Here is a 14,684-nt window from a genome sequence, read left to right as displayed (position 1 = left end):
CGTTCTCAATTGGCTTTACCTATAAAAACGACACTGGAAAACAGTCAAACACAAGAAGAAAAAATAGAGGCGAAGTGCTTGTATGATGATCCAAACCATTCAATTGCTGGGCCCCACTATGGATGCATCATAAATCTCGACCATCAAACAATGGCTCTCTAATTTATTCATCAGGAAAACTCTCCACAAATCAGTATATAGATAATCTAGATATGTCATATGTGCAAAAATCAGAAGCTTTAGATAATCTAGATATGTGCAAAAATTAGCGGCCACAGCGATCAGTGGTACCAATGCCCACACCCACATGCCATTGGTTTATATAAAAAAAAGGGCTGCCCATAGTAAAACAGGGGCTACCGATATCAGCTCTCATTTGGTTAATCAAATTTCTCGTGGACTTTAGTGCTCTATCATAAAAGAGTAAAAGACTAACAAAACTACAAAAGTAGATGCATCATGCATGTAATTCACTAATTTGTAAATTCTAGTAAGAGCAAGTAGACCCTGCAAGCAATCATAAGAGCAACTGAGCATGTAGAACCTGCAAGGCTGCAACTACAAGCAAACATAAGATCAAGTAGACCGTGCTATCATAAGTCATACATAACAAATTTGCTCCCCTTCAAGTAATCCTTCAAACGGATCCATATGTAGTTAAGAGTTCAGACCTAAGAGGCTAAGTCAAAAGCTCAACCCAAAGTTGAGGAATCATCCCCAACATTAGAAAAACCTGAAAATAGGAATACAAATAGTTAAATATAACAAACATCAAGTTTCAAGACAAAAGCAATATATAAACACAATAAAAAAATAAAAAATAAAATAAATGCAAATTTACCATTTTCAAAATTTTCAAGATCCTCTAATGCTTCTTCGACATTAATCGGCATTGACGGTGATCGAAGCCAATCTTGACCACATATAAGAGCTTCTACTATCTTAGGAGTCAAAGAACTCCTAAATGCATCAAGAACACGCCCCCCGGTGCTAACTGTGGACTCCGAAGCAACAGTGGATATGGGAACCGCTAACACATTCCGAGCCATTTCTGACAAGATAGGAAATCGGCAACTGTTAACTTTCCACCACCCTAAAATATCAAATTCGTTGGGACCTTCTTCAATCTCTTCACTTAAATATCTTTCCAACTCTGATTTGTTATCACCACCTCCGGATTCAATCTTATGCTTCTTAAACTTTTCCTTAACCATCATCCTCACATGTTCTCTCGGTTCTTGAGAATGCTCTCTTGAAGTTGATTGGCCCAAGTTTACTTGATTTTCTTGATATGTGTTGACTGTGTTCTTATTGTTCCACTCGTTAAACAATTCAATTGTGGCATGGAACACTTTTTCCCTCAACTCGTTGCCTTTTCCCTCTCCATACATACCAATGAGAGCAAACTTAACAAATTCCATTTTGTGTTCAGGGTCAAGAACAACAGCGATATAAATTAGTTTATTCATCTTCTCAATGTCACCCCAATACTTGTTAAACTTATCTTTCATTCTCCTCGCCATCATTACCAAGTTAAAGTCTTCACTTTGAAGCCACTCTTGCAAAATGTATTCAACCTCAACAATTTCAGGAAAGAGAGTGTTGGATGTAACATACAATGATCCTGAAACACGTATGGTGAGCTCATAGAAGTTTTAAAGCAAGGTAGCCATCTTTCTAACTTTTTCCCAATCTTCATGATCTGGCTTCCTAATCCCATCCACATCACCGGAATCAAGTTCACCACTGAAAAAAGGATCTTCAACATCAAACCTATAAAATGCTTTTTCAAATTTTTCTACTGACTTTAACATCAAGTATGTTGAGTTCCATCTTGTGGATACATCTAGGCACAACAAACTCTTGCTCTTGATCCTTTCGTTCTCAACACACTTTTTGAAGAGCTTCAACCTAGCTGGTGAACTCCTCACATATTTGACCGCAGCCTGAAAACGATCAATAGCAATTTCCACTTCTTTTAGTCCATCACACACAACAAGATTAATTATGTGTGCTACACATCTCACATGTAGGAATTTTCCTTGTAAAATGCTAGACCCCCAGTTGATAAGTCTTCTCCTTAAGTAACCAACCGCGACATCATTTGAACTAGCATTGTCCACAGTAACTATGAACACTCTATCAATCCCCCAATCCAAAAGACACTTCTCATTGGCCTTACCAAGAGCCTCACCTTTATGACTAGAAATTGGACAAAAGTTTAGTATCTTTTTGTGCAATTTCCAATCACTGTCTATATAATGAGCCGTGAGACACATGTAGTTAATTTTTTGCAGAGAAGACCATGTGTCTGTAGTGAGAGAAATCCTTTGACATGAGTGTCTAAAAAACTTTTTCAACTTTGACCTCTTTTCCAAGAAGAATTGATAGCAATCCCTCGCAACCGTCGAACGTGACGGGATATGAAACCGAGGGCATGCAACTGACATCAAATGTCTAAACCCTTCTTTCTCCACAGACTTAAATGGAAGCTCATCAATAATGATCATACGGGCTAAGGCATTCCTAATGGCCTCTTGGTCAAACTTCCAAATAGAAATGGTGCCACTACCATCCCCCTCTTGACCCTTGATCGGTTGGTAATTCAACTGTGTTTGTGTTGTGTTCATATTGCCAGGGAACTTTTTGCATAAGGTGATGTGATTCCTAAGTGAGGTAGTTCCATTTTTCTTCGGATCACAACAAAACTCCCTCTCACAATACTTACAACTAGCCTTAGGTTCACCCACCTCATCAGCAGATTTTGTAAAATGGTCCCACACATCTGACCTAGGCTTCATCCCCTTTCTCTTTCGTGCGGTTCTAACCGTTTGGTTTGAGTCTGTGGGGTTTGAAGATTGCTCGCTAGAAATAAGATTAGGAGCTTCTCCTTCTTGCGACATCTACAAGATGATAGAAACAAGACACTAAGACACCCATTACCCAACACCAAATAAGCTACCCAATAGAAAACAAGATAGACAACAAATGAGAATGACATGAGTCATAAGTGATTAAGTGTTACCTTCGAAGTTCGTACCCAATAGCAACGAGCCAAAGAAGATAGAATGATGCTAACACTAATAGCCCCTTGAGTGGTGGCTCAAATCCAACTATCTAAGAACAGCAAACCTATATTGAAAGTTACAAACCAAGAACAACAAATCCAACTATTTGTCAGCATACAAAAAAAGCAATCCAACTATCCAAGAACAACTAATCATAAGTTAACATACAATTATACAAAGTGTCAAAGTTACAAACCTCAATTCTAACAAAGAAACTCTTATCAATCTATTTCTTGAATGTAGTATATCAACACCTACATGAAGGAAAAAGAGATCGAGAAACATTAGAACTCCACTTGGGTAGGGTTGGGTAACTTGGGTAACTTGGGTCTTGGGTTGAGCTTTTGCTAAAAATGAATAGATATCAATCTGAACTAGTGAACCATACTAACCCATTTTAAGGTAAAAGCTCAACTGTGATCGATTTTTGGGAATTTTGGTGGAGCTTTTCAATAAAATCGGGTCAGGTTTCGGTTGATTCCAATTCAGTTTTTAGCAAAGGCTCAGCCCGACCCGACCCAAACAGACACTAAAGGAACATCTCAAATACCATATGTCAGAGCTTAATTCCATTGGTAGGTCCCACAATCCCATCACCAATGCCCGATGTTTTCTGTGGTATTGTCCCGGTACCAATTTGGTCAGTTTACATTCTTGACACCCTACTCACCATGGAACTACTGGTCTTAAGCGGCTAAGAGGAGTTTCCAAAATTCCATCAATCACATGATGTGCATTAGAGTGCAACAGGAGGAAATTAAATCAGTGGCAAACTGGAAATGGAATGGTCTTGCAAGGCCACACTAAATACCACAAATCCCAACACATAAAACTTGAATTGTACAATGCAAGTAAATATAACAAAGACGGCAACAAAAGAATTTTGGTATATGTGGCATTTAGAGTGTATACGACACTACGGGTGCAACTTGGGTTGGATCGGGTTGAGCTTTTGCTAAAAAATGAATTGGGATCAACCCAAACCCGACCCGATTTTATGGCAAAAGCTCAACCCAAAGTCGGAAAAATCGACCCTAGTTGCACCCTTATATAGTTATATGACACTAAATCATTCAAATCTGAACATTCAAAACTGCATATTTGTATAACTAGAGAATAAAATGCTATGGGTAAAAATAAATTTGTAGTAATGAAGACAACGTGACATCAACATTCCTACAGGCTACAGGCAGCAAACTCTAACCAAAAAAATAAAAAATGGAACCCACTTTCAGTATTTTAGCAAACTCACCCCAACCCGTCCCCAACATGTAAGCCCAATGGTTTCCACCTTGGCATTCCCATCTTATTTTGATGATTCCAATACACAGGTGATTTATGATCACTAATGTGTTTGATTGTCTAAGTTGTAGATCACATTGGTGCTAAGACAACATTGCTTGGATTGAGGCCAAGAAGCACTCATTGGACCACTTCATGAAGGCCAAAGACATCAAAATCCAAGACAAATGAAGACTTGAAGAATCCATTGAAGATCAAGTTATATTAGATTGTATTAAGATCCAATCTTAGTTTTAGATTTGAAATGCATAATTAAGTAAATAAACACACACCCTAAAAATATAAGTGATTGTATTTGTGGAGTTCCAACACCTTGGAACCCTCATAGCAATCCCATCTTGGTGTTAAGTTGGAAGCCCAAAAACATGAAGTGAAAATCTGCTCTTCATAGGCTTCTCGGAACTCCGAGAGAAATTCTCGGAACTCCGAGAAATGGTCCAGTAGACTTTTTTTCATCTTCTGTTTGTATTCCCGGAACTCCGAGATTTTTTCTCGGAACTCCGAGAACACTGTAACGGTCATATTTTGAGCCGTTGGGAATTTTGCTGGAATTACCACAATGCCATTGAACGGTCATATTTTGGTTTTCCTATATATATGGGCATTCTAAACTTCCAAACTATCAATCCTAACACTCTAAAAACCTACTTGAACATCCTTAGAGTGAATCAAACTTGTTTATGCCTCTCATCATCTAAGATTAGGATTCGGATCTATAGGCTATATTTGTACATCTTCTGCAAATTTGTAAACCCTTGTGAGGGATTTTTGTTCTTTCTATCGTATTCAAGAAATTGTATTCGAGCGAGTGTTTGGAGAAGCGTAGCCCACTCTCCGTGGTGAGGATTGCCACCAAGGTTAAAGGTGATCGGAATTTGTAATCGGCACCGATCTTCGCCGAAGTTAAGAAGATCTCTTAGTGAAGCCATCAACGGGTCTTTGTTGGTGGAGTGGAGTAGGCCTCGCGTTTTGAGGACCGAACCACTTTAAATCTCGGGTGCACTCTCTCTTGAACTCTAGCTCTTTACTTTGCATTGCACTTCTAGATTTAACTTGTGTGCTTGAATTTCATTTTGATCTCTTAATTTCCAATTTAGGTTTGAGTTTTCAAAAGATTAAAACTTGTTAGAAACCTAATTAATTCTCACTCCTCATAGTTGCCGTACTAGGGACCACCCTTGGAACTACTGGTCTTAAGCGGCTAAGAGGAGTTTCCAAAATTCCATCAATCACATGATGTGCATTAGAGTGCAACAGGAGGAAATTAAATCAGTGGCAAACTGGCAATGGAATGGTCTTGCAAGGCCACACTAAATACCATAAATCCCAACACATAAAACTTGAATTGTACAATGCAAGTAAATATAACAAAGACGGCAACAAAAGAATTTTGGTATATGTGGCATGTAGAGTGTATACGACACTACGGGTGCAACTTGGGTTGGATCGGGTTGAGCTTTTGCTAAAAAATGAATTGGGATCAACCCAAACCCGACCCGATTTTATGGCAAAAGCTCAACCCAAAATCGGAAAAATCGACCCTAGTTGCACCCTTATATAGTTATATGACACTAAATCATTCAAATCTGAACTTTCAAAACTGCATATTTGTATAACTAGAGAATAAAATGCTATGGGTAAAAATAAATTTGTAGTAATGAAGACAACGTGACATCAACATTCCTACAGGCTACAGGCAGCAAACTCTAACCAAAAAAATAAAAAATGGAACCCACTTTCAGTATTTTAGCAAACTCACCCCAACCCGTCCCCAACATCTGCCCTCTAATTTTATTGTGATTTTCAGTATTTTAGGTTATAAAAGAAAATAAAAAATGGAACCCACTTTTGTAGAATTTCAGAAGAGATAAATAGATAATGCCGCTTGTACCCCTAAATCCTTCACTTCTTCATCTGGGTAGTGGGTAACTGGGTATAACATACAAAACACAAATACTCAAAAAAATATTTAGCAAAATGAAATTAATTGATAATAAAATCTAAAAAGAAAAGAAAAGAATAAAGAGATACCTTGAATCGTACTCTGTTTAGAATCTTTTTCCAATCCTTTGATGGGGGGAAATCACAAATACAAAACACAATGATGTGGTGATTTCGGGTAGAGAAATAGAAAATCACAAATCCAAAACCGAAACCGAAAAAAAGAAGAGAGAGACAGAGAGAAAGAGAAAAGAAGGATAATGCTAGAGAGAGAGAGAGAGATGCGTACCTCTGTGAGCTTCGAGAGAGACGAGTAGAGCTGTAGAGAGACGTTGAAGAAGAGGGTTTGATGGTGTTCTCATATTCCCGCACTTCTCTCCGCTCAAATCTGGGCGTTCCTGTGGAAAAGAGAGAGGGAATGAGAAGAGAAGGAAAGGAAAATAAAATAAAATAAAAGCTTTGGGTATTTCTTCAATTCTTCTTAAATGAAGAAAAATCAAAGCTTCTTCTTCCTTTCAATATTTCTTCTTAAAGGGAAAAGGATGAGGAGATGAGGAGATGAGGAGATGAGGGCATGAGGCGGCAGTAGAGACGTAGAGAGAAGAGGATTAGAGCCTTAGAGGAATGTGGGTTTTGAAAAACCCTAGCTTTTGCCTAAAAGAGTAAAAGTCTTTTGCTGTTTTGGACCTTTGGTTTTGCAATTTACTTATTTAGTTATTTACACTATGAATGATCGTCCAATGCCCAATGCCCAATGGGGGATGTCCAAAGTGAGAAAAAAGGGGGCGTGGATAAGTATAAAGCCATTTTTAATTTCGGTCTCTAGAACCGAAACCGGAAACCGATACCGAAAACCGAAATTTATAAGCTTCAAATTGAAATTTCGGTTTTCGGTTCTACCGAATTTGTTTCCTTTCGAAACCGAAACCGAAACCGAAAACCGTAATTCTTATTGGTATAAACCGAAACCGAACCGACACACCCTGAAACCGAACCGAATTGACCGATAAATTCGGGTCGGTCGGTTTATTCGGTTTAAACCGATTAATGCGCACCCCTAAACATAGGTATGTAAGGGCTTTGTCTCTACCCGTTTTTAAAGGTTTGAAAAGCATTTTACCTTGTTTATTCAGTTTGCCTATACAATAGGTGGGTACTGAAATTGTTTAATATTTTCAAGCATGTATAGAAACATATTTAACACATAGAAACATAATAGGAACACTTTTGAAATAAATTTAAACTTTATTTCATTAAGCTAAATTCCTTATTACCTCATTTCAGAAGAACTGTTTCTACTTATTCCTGCATTTGAAAAAAGAAAAAGAAAATAACAAAAAGTAATTAAAGAAAAACTTACTGATAGAATTTCCTTAGGTTTTGCATATACCATGTCCTGGGGATCGGTGCCCCATCTAGATTTTTCAATTGGTAGGCTCCTGGGCGTAAGATCCTTATAACTCTGTAAGGCCCCTCCCATGAGGGGGCAAGTTTTTCGGCATTCCTTTGGTCTGAAACCTTTGCTTAACGGAGTACCAATTCTCCTTCTTTAGGAGCTCTTTCTTTTATCCGATGGTTATAATACCGAGCGACCCTCTGCTGGTATGCGACGACTTTGATCCGCTTTTTCCCTGGTCTCCTCTACAAGGTTCAAACTGCTCCTCAAGAGTTCGTCATTCATATGTTCATTATAGCACTCGACCCTCGGAGAAGGGATGGCTATCTCAATTGGAATAATTGCTTCGACACCGAATGCTAGGTTGAATGGGGATTCACCCGTTGTGGTGTGTGGAGTATTTCGGTAGGCCCATAGGACATTCGGTAACTCTGATGCCCAAGTATTTTTGGCGTCTTCAACTCTCTTTTTAAAGCTCTAAAGGAGAATTCGGTCGGTTACCTCAACTTGTCCATTTTCTTGTGGATGTCCGACCGAAGAAAATCTTTTTTCGATCATGAGTCTTTCGCAAAAATTCCTGAATTGTTCACTAGCGAACTGTGATCCATTGTCGGTGACCAACACCATTGGTATTCCATATCTGCATATGATGAGGTGGTAGAAAAAGGTTTCTGCTGCATTAGAGATGGCCTTTTTTACTGCTTTGGCCTCTACCCATTTGGAGAAATAGTCTATCGCGACATATAGCATCGTATGTCCGCCAACTGATGGTGGAAAGGGACCAAATAGATCCATTCCCCACATCGTAAAGGGGATTGGGCTAGAGATAGAGGAGTATTGGGCTGCTGGCTGGCGAGGTACCGATGAAAACTTTTGGCACTGTTCGCACTTCTTGACACAGTTCTGGGCATCTTCCAGTATGGTCAGTCAAAAGAATCATCGGCGAAGGATCGTATGAGCCAGCACCTTGCCCCCCAAGTGATCTCCACATATGCCTTCATGTACCTCAGCCATTGCTCGATGGCGTCTGTGGGTCGGAGACACTTTAATAGTGGCTAAGAAAATGATCGTTTATAGAGCACTTCACCTTTCAGGATGTAAAGGGCAGATTTGACAGTAATTCTCCTTGCTTCCTTTCGGTCTTCTGGCAAGGTACCATCTTTGAGATACTGTATTATGGGGTCCATCCAGCTGGGTTTGTGATCAATATGAGTAACTTCTTCTCTCTCTATGATGGGAGAGAACCTCAGTATACACGTTTCCCCAGTTAGTGGTTTCCGAGGAGGCCATTTTGGAAAGGGCATCGACTCTTGCATTAAGGGTTCTAGAAATTTGTACAATCTCAAATTCTTTGAAAAGGGAGATTTTCCCTCTCACCTTTTCTAAGTATTTAAGCACCTTCGATCTTTTGCCTCCTAGGGTCCATTAATATGTCCAACAATGAGTTGTGAATCACTATGGGCTTTTAGTCGGTCAGCTTCCAATTCAAGGGCTAATGCCAGTCCGGCTAGGAGTGCCTCATACCCGGCCTCGTTGTTGGAAGCATCGAAGTCGAGTTTCAGAGCATATTCCACTAATTTATCGGGTCCGGCCAAGACTAATCCTGCTCCTCTTCCGCTTGCATTGGCTGATCCATCGACAAACAACATCCATGGATATTATTTTTCTTCTTCATCTTTTATCTCCTCCTGCCCCCCCCCCCCCAAGTCTTTGATCAGAGCCGTGCATTCTACCACAAAGTCGGCAAGTACTTGCGACTTAATTGCGGGGTGAGGTTGCACTTGTATGTCAAATTCGCCAAGTTCTACCGCCCAATTGATTAATCGTCCCGAAGTGTCGGGTTTTTGAAGGATTTTGCGCAATGGTTGGTCGGTAAGAACAACTACGGTGTGGGCTTCAAAGTATGGACATAATTTTTTGGCGGCAACGACTACCGCAAATGCAAACTTTTCAATGTTCTGATACCTTGTTTCGGCGTCATGTAGCACTCGACTGACATAATATATGAGGTGCTCCGTCCTTTGCTCTTGCCTGACAAGTACAACGCTAACAGCTAGAGAGCCTACCGCTAGATAGAAGTATAACTCTTCATTCGGTAGTGGTTTCATCAACACCGGAGGAGACTGGAGGTAATGTTTGAGTTTGTCGAATGCTTCCTAGCATTCGTTCGTCCATTGAAAATTTTTCATGTTTCTCAGTATCTTGAAGAAAGGAAGGCATTTCTCGGTGGATTTGGACATGAATCGTCTCAAAGCCGCTATCCTTCCCACGAGTCGTTGTACTTCGTTCGTGGTTTTTGGTAGTGTCATATCGAGGATGGCTTGAATTTTCTCAGGATTAGCCTCTATGTCTCGTTGACTGACCATGAATCCCAGGAACTTCCCAGAAGTTACCCCAAAGGCGCACTTTGAAGGGTTGAGCTTCATCTGATATTTTCGTAATACCGCGAAAGCTTCCTGAAGATCGATAACATGGTTCGTGGTTTTCAATCTTTTAAGAAGCATATCGTCAACATATACTTCCATGTTTCGACCGATTCGTGGGGCAAATATTTTATTCACTAACCGCTGATACGTGGCTCTCTCATTCTTAAGGCCGAAAGGCATGACCTTATAACAAAATAGTCCTTGTTCTGTGACAAAGAATGTTTTGGGGATATCGGGGGAGTACATACATATCTGGTTATATCCAGAGAAAGCATCCATAAAGCTGAGCATCTCGTAGCCAGATGTAGCATCTATCAGCATATCGATCCGAGGGAGGGGGTAGTGGTCATTTGGATAGACTTTGTTTAAGTCAGTAAAATCCACGCATATCTGCCACTTCCCGCTCGCCTTTTTTACCAGTACTACATTGGCAAGCCAGTCTGGATAATGTATTTTCCGGATGAACCCAGCTTGTAGGAGTTTATCGACCTCCTCTTTTATAGCTTTCTGGTGCTCAGGAGCGAAATTCTGTTTTTTTTGTTTAACGGGTCTATGAGAGGGGTCGACACTGAGCCAATGGACGGCAACGTCCGTCGAGATACCTGGCATATCTAAAGCAGATCATGCAAAAACATCTGCATTAGCTTTCAAAAAAATTGACCAGGTTAGTTCGGATCTTACCGATGAGGAGTGAGCTGATCTGGACCGTTCTTTCATCGTCTTCCCCAAACAACAGTATCTGGGTCAGCTCTTCTATTGGTTCTCCGCGTGTCTGGTAATTATCCGATCGTGGATCGGTACTGGCTATTTGAAGGGATTCTTTCGGCTTTTTCACTACTTTAGTATAATCAGCATAACAGTTCCTGCCTCTTTCCTGATCTCCTTTCGCTTCTCCAACTTGTAATAGTCCCACATCGGAAGGGGTGAGAGAAAGTTCCTGGGTTATATGTTGTAGACCTACATTACCTGTGCAGACGCGTTTTCTTGGGGAAAAAAAAACCGGGGAGGGCTGCGGCCTAGAATTGAACAATATCTACACGGTCGCGTCTGGGCGTTACAAATATGGTATCAGAGTCGTACCTCCTCTAGTACGATGTGCCAACGAGAACGTAATAGTCCCACATTGGAAGGGGTGAGAGAAAGTTCCTCGGTCGACCGCTTCAAGCTTGTTTACAGCCGGACGCCCTATGATGGCATTATAGGTGGAGGGGACTTTAACAACCAGGAAAGTTTGGATGATGGTTTTCTGGCGGGGTTCTGTACCGAACGTAACAGGGAGGTCTATCCTTCTCTCAATACGAATCGATCCACCGGAGAATCCGTATATCGACCATTGTACTGGTGTGAGTCTGTCCAATCCTAAGTGCATCTCTTTAAAAGCATTGTAATGTAAAATATTGATAGAGCTACCGGTGTCTATCATTACCTTACTTACATTGAAATTAGCGATAATAAGGCGGACAATGATCGCATCGTCATGAGGGAGGTGGACGTCGTCATAGTCTTTTTCATAAAAGACTATCTGTTCCTCAATATTGGTCGAATCCGATCGTAACTTCTTTGCTGGAGCCTCTACCGCATGGATTTGGGCGGCATAAGCCTTTTGCCCGAAAATTATTAGTCCTCCTGAGGCCAGTCCTCCAATGATTACATCGATATTCCCCGCAATCCTGAATGAAGCGTCGGTCCTTATGTCCGGGAGTTGTCTAACTTCGGAAATCTGTCTGGTTTGGTCACTCCTGACGGTCGATTGGGTTGGATTAGAAGGATTGGGCGTCTTTGGAGCCTCAGATTTATGGGAAGGTCCATTATTCTTCGGTTTCAACAAGTATTTATCGACACGCCCGAGCCCCACCAACCTTTCGATTTCATTTTTCAGATTATAACAATCATCTGTTGTATGACCATGGTCGCCGTGAAAATGGCAATATTTGCTAGTATTACGCTTTCGACCAGTAGTTTTCATCTTCGGTGGCCATTGGAGATCTTCCTTTCCTCAGATTTCATAAAGGGCATCTGCCACAGATGTATTTAAAGGAGTGTAGTTGTATCTTTCGAACTGTTGCGAGGGAGCTCGGTTGCCAAATTGTGACTGTCGAGTATCGGATCGAGAAGGTTGACCATTATTCGACTGAGCCTCCTCCTTGCTCTTTTCCGGGGCTTTCGCGGCTCTAATTTTCTCTCCATTGCGAAGGACTCTTCATTGTTGACATATGTGTCTGCTACCGCCATCAGTTCTTGGAGATCTCGGGGAGGGTTGATATTCAGGGCTACCTTGAGATCCCTGTCGTGGACAGCCGATTTCATCGCTGCTCTAACCATCTCATGGTTGGCGTCTTTGATCTGTGATAATTCAGCCCTAAACCGACCTATAAAAGATCGTAAGGTTTCCTCCTTTCCTTGACGGAGAGCGAGGAGCGCGTCAGCATGTTTTTTCTGTAGCCGACTATTGGCGAAGTAGGTTACAAATTCCCTACCTAGCTCTCGAAAAGAGGATATAGAGTTAGGTTTAAGGCGGCCGTACCAACTATTTGCTCCCCTTTTTAAGTATGACAAAAAAGAGCGACACATAACTGTGTCGTTAGCGCCTTTGAATTCCATCACCCTCCGATAGGCTTGCAGGTATTCCTATGGATCTGATGTACCATCGTAGAGTTCAAGCCTCGGTAAATAGAAATTTGGTATTAATTGGGCCTGTGCTATGGTTTCGACAAATGGTGATTGTATTTCATTCTCCCATTCAATTAGGAGATCTGGCTCATAAGGTTTCTTGACATGACGTTGCATCTCTCGGACTTGTCGTTGAAGTTCGGCAAGAAGTCCTGAATCAGGGGTATTAACTCCGTTTCTAAAATTTTGATGCGGGTTATCTTGCCCTTGATTTAGGTTTCTCGCGCTATTAGCTCCTTGAGGGACGTTGTTGTTCTTGGTTGGAATTGTCCTAAAAGTCGATTCCGGTGCTCGTCGGTTGTTCGCCTCCCCGTTTCCATGATTCGGCCTGGGACTAGTAATCGAAGCAAAAGGTCGGTGATTTACTGGCCTTCGACTGCGAGGGTTTCTGCCCTCAGGTGATTCTTCTTGTTCTTCCTCTAAATGCGGATTCTGCACTTCCGCGATTAGTGGAGGAATATTGACGTTTTGAACTATCGGTGGGGGGTGGTAAACGTCTCAATATTTCTTGAAGAGCGACCGAAACGTTCCCACTTGCGATGCAAGTTGGTTGAACATGGTCATAGTGACTGGAGTAGTATCGTCGTTATTAGGCGTTTCCTCCGGAACTTGATTCTCGGGGATTGTAGACTGTGCTTGACTCCTGGTCATTACTCCTTTGCCCTATGGGTTAGCTGCGACGGATTTCGAAGTTTTTTATCTCGAATTCGTCATGGTGGTCCCACAGACGGCGCCAATCTGATGATGCCGAAATCCGCTCTATACGATCTAGTAGTGATAGAATTATTCCTGTAAGCAACTTGTACTCACAGAAAGATGTTGGTAGTACTAGAATTATGATACTTCAATATTTAAGCTAGAAATCGGAATAACAGGTGAATTGAAGGGAATGAGATGTGACTCAAAAGCATTATCAATGAAGAAGAGGTGGGAGATGATTTGACTGAACCTGGTCTTCCAAAGCTGCCTACGTACCCCTTTATTGAGGATCAAGTCTAACGTAGTTCCATTATGAAGTAAGGGTCCCTTTTTATAGAGAAATGAGTCATCAATGATTAGAATTCTGCTGTTTTAAGAGTCTTTCCTAATTGGTTGACTTCCCAGGGAGATAAGTTTATATATATTTTTAATAGATATCATATTTCCCTTAACGAGCAAGTTACTAATCAATGAACTTTCTACAGGTAGAAAGTCACCGCCTTAGAGTACATTGCCTTTTTGAGGGGCAGTTTCTTTTTATTTTAGTTTTTTGAAATCTGATTAGGGTTTTGTTTTTTTTATTTGGGGCTTCTTTAATTTTTTTTTTGCTCTCCTTTCACCTGTGCTAAGTGCTAACACATTAGGAGTTCCTCTGATTAGGTTTCTCTGTTTTTTTGTTCTTCTTCTCTGTTATTTTCTTCGTGTTCTTTTCTTTCCTCACCCCCTCTCTCTATCCATCTCCAGATCTTTCCCTCGAATAGGGAATTCTTACAGATCATATTTCCAGATCTTGCCCCCAAACAACCTTCTTGATCAAGGTAACCCTTCTTCTCAATTTCCTCTAATTCACTGTCATTGTTGAATTTGGGTTCATCAAAACAATGGAAAGTACGTCTATATATTGAGTTTAATTATAATGGCGTTGCTTGTGTTTTCTTATTTTGCTCCAACAAGAACTGGGTACACAAAAAATAAATTATTGAGAAAAAACAAGAATCAGTTGCCGATCTATAGAGCTTTTGATCTAAAACGTCCATGTGATAGAACACAGCTTAAATAAGTTTTGCCCCAAAATCATTTCCATAAATAATAATATGCGATTCGTACATAGATCGGAGGGCTAGGATTATCTGGAGATGATTTTTTGGGCTGAACCTATTTATGTTATTGCCCATCACATGA

At 40.7% G+C, this 14,684-nt stretch overlaps 3 protein-coding genes across 3 annotated transcripts; all 3 read right to left on the bottom strand.

Annotated features, from left to right (window-relative positions):
- Nucleotides 1-692: 692 nt before the first annotated feature.
- On the bottom strand, nt 693-1,523 carry LOC143869852 (zinc finger BED domain-containing protein RICESLEEPER 2-like). Its single transcript, XM_077376413.1, has 2 exons — nt 842-1,523; nt 693-733 (listed from the first exon to the last, which is right to left on the bottom strand). Exons 1-2 carry the CDS (start codon nt 1,521-1,523, stop codon nt 693-695), a joined length of 723 nt encoding a protein of 240 aa, XP_077232528.1.
- Nucleotides 1,524-1,655: 132 nt separating this feature from the next.
- LOC143869851 (zinc finger BED domain-containing protein RICESLEEPER 2-like) lies at nt 1,656-2,903 on the bottom strand. The gene has a single exon (XM_077376412.1). The coding sequence runs from the start codon at nt 2,901-2,903 to the stop codon at nt 1,656-1,658; it is 1,248 nt and encodes a 415-aa protein (XP_077232527.1).
- Nucleotides 2,904-12,164: 9,261 nt separating this feature from the next.
- On the bottom strand, nt 12,165-12,734 carry LOC143869850 (uncharacterized). The gene has a single exon (XM_077376410.1). It carries the CDS (start codon nt 12,732-12,734, stop codon nt 12,165-12,167), a length of 570 nt encoding a protein of 189 aa, XP_077232525.1.
- Between the last annotated feature and the right edge of the window lie 1,950 nt (nt 12,735-14,684).

The sequence above is a fragment of the Tasmannia lanceolata genome, unplaced genomic scaffold (genome assembly GCF_043159265.1).
Source record: "Tasmannia lanceolata isolate RefF3 unplaced genomic scaffold, GAP_Taslan_0.1 ptg000003l, whole genome shotgun sequence".
Lineage (NCBI taxonomy): Eukaryota > Viridiplantae > Streptophyta > Magnoliopsida > Canellales > Winteraceae > Tasmannia > Tasmannia lanceolata.
Note: the sequence above shows the minus strand (reverse complement) of the source record. Positions and strands in the feature narration are given on the sequence as shown.

Excerpts from the sequence above, each read along its gene's own strand:
- LOC143869852 (XM_077376413.1), bottom strand. The coding sequence starts at position 1,523 with ATGGCGAGGAGAATGAAAGATAAGTTTAACAAGTATTGGGGTGACATT. Across the intron at positions 734-841 it reads TCTTGAAAATTTTGAAAATG|GTTTTTCTAATGTTGGGGAT; the intron begins GTAAATTTGCAT and ends TCCTATTTTCAG.
- LOC143869851 (XM_077376412.1), bottom strand. The coding sequence starts at position 2,903 with ATGTCGCAAGAAGGAGAAGCTCCTAATCTTATTTCTAGCGAGCAATCT.
- LOC143869850 (XM_077376410.1), bottom strand. The coding sequence starts at position 12,734 with ATGGAATTCAAAGGCGCTAACGACACAGTTATGTGTCGCTCTTTTTTG.